The 7,550-nt window shown below is 37.7% G+C and overlaps 1 protein-coding gene across 6 annotated transcripts; it reads right to left on the bottom strand.

Annotated features, from left to right (window-relative positions):
- Positions 1 to 6: 6 nt before the first annotated feature.
- On the bottom strand, positions 7 to 7,174 carry LOC128882416 (ATP-dependent DNA helicase PIF1-like). Of its 6 annotated transcripts, none has more exons than XR_008458404.1 (6): positions 6,156 to 7,174; positions 5,835 to 6,046; positions 5,474 to 5,744; positions 4,037 to 5,390; positions 2,100 to 2,804; positions 7 to 2,004 (listed from the first exon to the last, which is right to left on the bottom strand). XR_008458404.1 is itself a non-coding variant. In XM_054134014.1 (2 exons), the coding sequence occupies exon 2, from the start codon at positions 1,725 to 1,727 to the stop codon at positions 1,008 to 1,010; it is 720 nt and encodes a 239-aa protein (XP_053989989.1). In that variant the 5' UTR covers positions 1,728 to 2,004; positions 2,100 to 3,887; the 3' UTR covers positions 7 to 1,007. The 6 variants fall into 6 exon arrangements, 1 of the variants encoding a protein (XP_053989989.1); XR_008458406.1 differs by having other exon boundaries at positions 7 to 783; positions 933 to 2,004; positions 5,474 to 6,046; positions 6,156 to 7,153; XR_008458405.1 differs by having other exon boundaries at positions 7 to 779; positions 933 to 2,004; positions 5,474 to 6,046; positions 6,156 to 7,152.
- Between the last annotated feature and the right edge of the window lie 376 nt (positions 7,175 to 7,550).

Here is a 7,550-nt window from a genome sequence, read left to right as displayed (position 1 = left end):
GAGTCGCTTATTTTTTTTTTTACTTTTTCTTCAGTTTGTACCATGTTACATACTACCAACTTAAAAACTAGATGGTAACTTATGCTCTAAGAACTTTTCTCTTTACCCCACATCACTCCCCTCCGAGCGGTTTAAAATGTTAAACTGCGAATCTCACAGTTTTTTAACCGACTTCGAAAAGGAGGAGGTTACTCAATTCGACACGTATATTTTTTTTTTTTTTTATGTATGTTACTCGATTACGTTCAGACGGCTTGACCGATCGGGATGAAATCTGTTGCATCTTGTAGAGCATATCTCCGAGGTGGCTCGATTACCAAAAAATTTTGGAATTTCTCATTTTTTACCTGTTTTTTTCGCAAAAAACTGAAAAATTTTGTACTGCTTCTTATTCCGTAACGGATTGACCAATCGGATTGATTCTTCTTGCATTTGGTGGGGCTTCGTTGCCTCTTAAAAGCTTAAAAAGACATTTGACCTATTTCCATTTTTTACCACTTTATTGCACTTTTTATCGAAAATTGTACTATTTCACGTATGTTCCTACTGAATTCGATGAAATCGATGAAACCCAGTACATTTTGCTGCCGGTCTCGTTTTCGTGGTGATCACTTTGCAAAAAATGATTTTTCTTTTTGTTTATAATTATTGTTATTGCAAAATTTCTATTTTTCTCATATTGTTTATAACTATTGTTATTGCAAAATTCCTATTTTTTTCTTATTGTTTATTACCCGGGGTGGGGTCTTCCACATGCTGTATCAGGTTATCTTGGTGGTCTGACTTACAAACAGACAAACAAACAAAGAACTTACAAACAATATGTAAACTATAAATATTTAAACATGAAATCTAGCGATTCAGGTTCAGGGATGCTTTCCCCGTAATCCATTTGGTATATATTTTATGTTGTAATTACTTAATAATATTACCTTGCTTGTAATGAATCGCTGGTGAATTGAATGTGGGCGTTCTCAATATCTCGATGATTAAAGGTAAAGTGTACTTCAGTTGTTTCCAAGTGTTTCGTTCGCTGGGAGATGATTTGGAGTGTTTCTCTGTATTAACAAGAGCCGCCTTAGTCTTTCCATTTCCGCTAATGCTTTTTCGTCGTGCGGTTTATTGAGTACTTTATTTATTGCTAAATCAGATAAAGCTAGATCACGTAAATTTTTAACACGACTAAGAGCAACGTACATTTGACCTTTAGCAAAATTCTTTTTGCCCAGATCGATTACAGCTTTATCTAACGTTGTCCCTTGTAATTTGTGAACCGTTACTGCCCAGCTTAGTATAAGTGGGAACATCCTGCGTTCGACGTCTCCATAACCTCTTGTTGCTTGAAACGTTGCGGTTACTGGGGAGATTGGAATGTATCCGTCGATATCTTTGAACCTGTTACCAATGGATTTGTCGTCAAATTCTATAAGTACAGAGTCCGGCAATTCTCCCTGTTCCAGCTGATCTCGCCGAAGTGCCGGCCATATAAATTTCTTTATTAGTCCCATTGCGCCATTTATCAAACCATCAGAAACGGATATATTTCGTCGTAGCATGATTCGCGATCCCTCGGCTAACAATATTGTATGTAAAAGTCCGCCACAGTTATTTACATTTGCAGGTATGACACCTTGTGGTGGTCTTTTTCCATAAGTAGCTGCCTCGCGAGATTCATCTATTGAATCGATGACATACATTCGACGTGATTTTGCTAATTTATCAGACATTTTGGTGTTATATTCATCCACTAATTTTATGGTTGGGATATTCTTACAGCTGCTCCATCCTCAAATTTTCCGGTTAAGGGAACTCTTCTTCGTTCGCATAACATCTCTACTTGAGACATTGTCACTAATCTTTAAAATAGCGTCTCATATCTTTAAAAGAGCGGGATTATAATTATTCGCCATTATTTCGTTCGCAGTTCGTTTCAGTACGCAGAAACGTCCGTTGTTGGCAAGTGTGTCGTCAGGACCTAGGCACATTGTTCGTTCGCTTATCGGTCTGGGAAAACCAAATCGACACGAACGATTATTTCGATCTTTGTAACAAGTATTAGTGTGTTTATGAATTTGGACTTTTTCAACTATGTTACTTACATCTTGTTCCGCGGTTTCTATTGAGCACGATACAACATTCTCGATAACATTGACCCCTTCGTTGGTTAGGAAATCCGGTATGTTTGCACACCAAATAAGCAAGTGCAAATGCGGGCTCCCTCTGTTTTGAAATTCGATTCTATACCAATAATCGATAACAACGCCGCCTAGGCATTGGGTGCCCTTTATATACTGCATTAACGCGTTAACGCGTACCGTAAATTGTCTTGCTACAACTACTGGGTATCTTTGAACTAATTTCAATCGATCTGTGAATGTGAGGTTTCCAGCCTCCTCGGAAGAACGGCCTTCCGATATTAGGAACGCTTTCAACATGTCTGGCCAATTCAGATCGTTGCAGGAAAATGTAGCAAACCATGTCGGCGGTCCAAGACTTCGCACCATGGCGATTAGCTCGGAACACGATCGTCTCCAATATGATGCCGAACCTCGTATGTTTCTCATGGTTAGGTGAATATTATCTATTAGTTCAGTTGGAGTGTGTTCCCCTTGGCGCATTCTACACGATACCGAGACGCTTTTGCGCGGTAATATTCAACAACAGATAGTGCAAAGAACAAGTAATCTGTTCGTTGAAATCGTCTGTCGTTGCTCAGAATGCGTGCTTGGAAGTAATCCAGTGGTGTTATTGGGATATTGCGATACTCTCCGAACCCATTGCCCAATACCATTTGCTATTTCATACTACTCATATTGTTATTGTTGCATGAAGCCTAATGCTTAAATATTGACAGTGAAAAGTGTGAAATAAAAAAATTTTTTGGAAAAAAAATATAACCGACTTCAAAAAACATTAAAACTTCAGTGAAAAGTATGAAATAATTTCTAGTCCATTTCTGTGAATAGTGAACAGCTCTATACATGTAAGTGCTAAAAGTTTGACAAAACGCAGTGAAAAGTATGAAATAATTTCTAATTCGTTTATATTATATTACTAGTTTCCTTTATATTAAATTATCTTAAATAATCTTTTCGTAGTCGGCGCAAAATTAAAAATTACTTACATTAAAAGTTACCAAATTTAGTTTGACTTTCTGTCGGCGGGACAAAACTTATGCCCTTAAATTATTGCTATTATCATATTTACTTTAGACATCATATACATTAACACTTTTCTCCATCGGCGTCTCCACCAAAAACTATTCCAAATCTACGCAGACAGTACTTTCACGTAGACATTTATTGTCTGGCTGAGCGTTCCATAGGACAGTACCTATGGCTCGTATAGCAGTACCTAGGCTATACGGTCATACCTGCACCCGCACGAAGGTGATGGGTTTCTAAAACGACAAATAGGCGCCTAATAACTGATTATTAGTACCAGTGATCACTGGTAGGGTTTCTTATTCTAACGAACCCTCACACAGCCGACCAGGAAAGAGAATGGAAAGATAAGCTCTGTCCATTATTAAATTTCATCTAGGCAAGTACTTCGAAACAACGTAAAACTCTAGTCATGAGCAATTGTAGAGAGTTTTGCTTTTGGGTCCTCTTTTTTTGGGGAAGTCTATTACCATCAACAAGCCCAGGGGTCCGACCTGGACTTTCACGAAGACAGTATACATGTATACATTAAAAGCATTCAACCTTCATTGCCGCCATCACCCAAAACTAACTCAAGCAGGAATTAAATATTTTTAATTTTGCGCCGACTACGAAAAGATTATTTAAGATAATTTAATATAAAGGAAATAGAAAGGTAATATATTATTGAATAATATGTAATATAAACGAACTAGAAATTATTTCATACTTTTCACTGCGTTTTGTCAAACTTTTAGCACTTACATGTATAGAGCTGTTCACTATTCACAGAAATGGACTAGAAATTATTTCATACTTTTCACTGAAGTTTTAATGTTTTTCGAAGTCGGTTATATATTTTTTCCAAAAAATTTTTTTATTCTCGTGCGTACGTTCTAAGTTCAGTACTTCTTGATCCTTCTGCGCTTGTTTTTCCCACGTCTTCCGTAAATGCCGGTTTTAATCGCTCGATGGATATATTTGTGGGTTTTCTTTTATAATTAGTTTGAAATACATCATCTGATAATCTTTTAGAATTTGAAATGGCCCTTCGTAAGGTGGATCCAATGGTTTTTTTTACAGCATCTATCCTGACAAAAACATGTGTACATGTATATAACGTTTTATAAGTGAATACCTTACGTCTGGAATGGTAAGCGGTTGGAATCGGTTTAATTCTCTTAATATATTGTCGGAATTTATTAATAAAATGTTCTGGTTCACTTCTTTCGCCTTGCTCGAACAATTCTCCTGGTAAGCGTATGTTGCTTCCATATATCATCTCAGCTGCTGTTGCATTAATATCCTCTTTAAAACTCGTTCTCAGACCTAAAAGTACTGTGGGCAAAATTTCTGTCCACTCATTATCCTTATGACATATGATGGCTCTTTTAAATGATCTGTGCCATCTTTTTACTAATCCATTAGATGCTGGGTGATATGGTGTTGTTCTGTTTCTATTGCATCCCAATAATTTGGTTAGTGATTTAAATAATAAGGATTCAAACTGAGTACCTTGGTTTGTGGCCATTGTTATTGGCGTTCCAAATCTTGTAATCCAATATAATATAATGCTATTGCTACTGAATCAGCTGATATGTCCTTTAATGGGATCGCTTCAGGCCAACGTGTAAACCTATCTATTATAGTCAAGCAATATCAAAAATTTTTGGATCGTGAAAGGGGTCCCACAATATCCACGTGTATATGTTCAAACCTTCCAGTTGGAACTTCAATATGCTGTGGCTGTTTTTTATTGTGTCTGTGAACCTTCCCTCGTTGGCAATCTAAACAAGAACGCACCCAATTGGTAATATCTTTTCTCATTTATGGCCACATGAAGCTTTTTGCTATAATTTTCTTCGTAGCTTTTCCTCCTGGATGGGACAAATTGTGTATAGCCTCGAAAATCCTTTTCCTTAAGGCTTTAGGTATGTATGGTCTGACTGTTTCGTTAAAAATGTCAGCATATATATGTTTATTGGAATCGCTGATGGCAATTTTTCTAATACCCCATTTGTCCATTTGATTTGGTCTTCCTATTAAATTTTGCAGTTCTTCATCTGTTTTCTGCTCTTCAATTAATTATTCTGTTGAAACTAAAACTGGTAAATTTATAGTTGCTACCCGTGACAGTGCATCTGCAATATTGTTCATCGTTCCTGTCACATGCTGTATATTCGTTGTATACTGCCCAATGAAGTCTAACTGACGTAATTGTCTCGGTGTTGCCTTATCAGCTTTTTGCTGAAAGACATACACGAGGGGTTTATGATCCGTTCTGATCATAAGGTCTCTACCTTCTATCCAATGTTTAAAAAATTTGATACCTTTATAAATTGTCAGCAACTCTCTATCGTATGTGCTGTATCTTGTTTGAGCTCTGTTCAGTTTACTAGAAAAGAACCCTAGTGGTTCCCACTTGTTTTGATTCCATTGTTCCAGCACTGCTCCTAACGCAATATTTGAAGCATCTTTTGTGAGTGCTAATTTTGCTCCTTTTACTGGATAATGCAACAATGTAGCTGCTGCCATTAACTCCTTGCATTTGTCGAAGGCTTTTTCTGCATTCTCTGTCCACTTGACTGGCCTGTTATCTTCCTTTGAGCATTTGGTTCAACAGTACTAGAATCTCCCCTGCATTGGCAAGAAATCTCCTATAATAATTTAGTACACCTAAAATTTTCTTACCTCACTAATTGTGGTTGGTTTTGCGTATGTCTGTATCGCTGAAACCCTTTTTTCCAAAGGAGCGATACCTAGTTTGTTAATTCTACAACCTAAATATTGCACTTCTTCCTGTACGAATTGGCACTTTGATACATTTATGGTTAGACCATGCTCCTCCAGCTTTTGGAACACTGCTCGCAGATGTGCTTCATGCTGCTCCACATTCTCTGATGCTACAATAATGTCATCAATGTAACATCGACAATATTGTAAATCCTTTAGTATCACATCCATTAGCCTTTGGAAGGCTTGTGCTGCATTTGTCAATCCGAACGGCATTACCATATATTCGTACAATCCAAAGGGGGTTGTATTGCTGTTTTAGGCTGGTCCTCTGGTGCCATTCGTATCTGATGATATGCTCTTCGCAAATCTATTACTGAAAATACTGTGGTACCATCAAAATCATGGACGATATCCTGTACATGTGGTAATGGGTACTTATCTGGCACTGTAACACTGTTTAGCCTCCTATAATCACCGCATAACCTCCATTCACCAGTATTTTTCTTTATCATATGTAATGGACTCGCCCATTGGCTCTTCGATGGCTGTATTATGCCCTCCGTCAACATTTGCTGAAATTCTGTCTTTGCGACTGTCAATTTTTAACGGACTTCGAAAAGGAGGAGGTTACTCAATTTGACATGTATATATACATATATATATATATATATTTTTTTTTTTTTAATGTCTGTTCACCGATTACGCCGAGATGGCTTGATGAATCGGAGTGAAACCTCTTGCATCTTGTCGAATATTTCTTCCAGTTGGTCGCGTAAAAGAAACATTTTGTGAGTTGTCATTTTTTAACCGTATTTTTAAAAAACAGAAAAATTTTGTCTTGCTTCTTACTCCGAGACGCATGGACCAATCAGATTGAAACTTCTTGCATCTAGGAGAGCATTTGCCATTTGGTCCCATAACAAAACATTTGTCCTTACTTTGTTTTTTACCACTTTATAACACTTTTTATCGCAAAGAGCGTAATATTTCACGTATGTTTGGCCTGAAATCGATGAAATCCCTTACATTTTGCGGCCGTACAGGTTTTCGCGATGATCACATTTCCAAAAATTTATGAATTTTTTAATTGTTTATAACTATTACTATTGCAAAATTCCTTTTCTTTGCTGAAACTCGGCACGGAATTAAGCGATCGAGATGGAATTTTCCGCATTTCATGATAGATGAATTCGTGATGTTCCTATTTGCAAAAATGTATGGACACTTCCATTGTTTGAAACCATTGTTGGTGCAAAATTGCTATGCTCTGGTGTAGCTCAATAAGGAATTTACCAAACGCAAACAATCCTTTCATATGTATTCCTGATAATCCCATTTGCAACAATACAGGGTGTCCCAAAAATGTTGGATGTTCTTGAATGGGGTGTTTGGGGGGGGGGGGGGGCCCGATTAGAAACAATTTTTCCTTAGCGACAATGGTGTTCGAGGCTTCGTTAAGGACATATTCCAGAAATAAAACCCCCGACCAATCAGAGCGCGAGTATGCCGGTGCAGCGCCTACGTAGCCTACGCTACCGCAGGCGCTCCACCGACATACTCGCGCTCTGATTGGTCGGAGGTTTCTGTCAATATCTCCTTAACGAAGCCTCGAACACCATTGTCACTAAGGAAAAATTGTTTCAAATAGCCCCACCCTCCGGAACCACCCTT

The sequence above is a fragment of the Hylaeus volcanicus genome, unplaced genomic scaffold (genome assembly GCF_026283585.1).
Source record: "Hylaeus volcanicus isolate JK05 unplaced genomic scaffold, UHH_iyHylVolc1.0_haploid 11664, whole genome shotgun sequence".
NCBI lineage: Eukaryota > Metazoa > Arthropoda > Insecta > Hymenoptera > Colletidae > Hylaeus > Hylaeus volcanicus.
The sequence above is the reverse complement of the archived record's forward strand: the minus strand, read 5'-3'. Positions and strand labels throughout refer to the sequence as shown.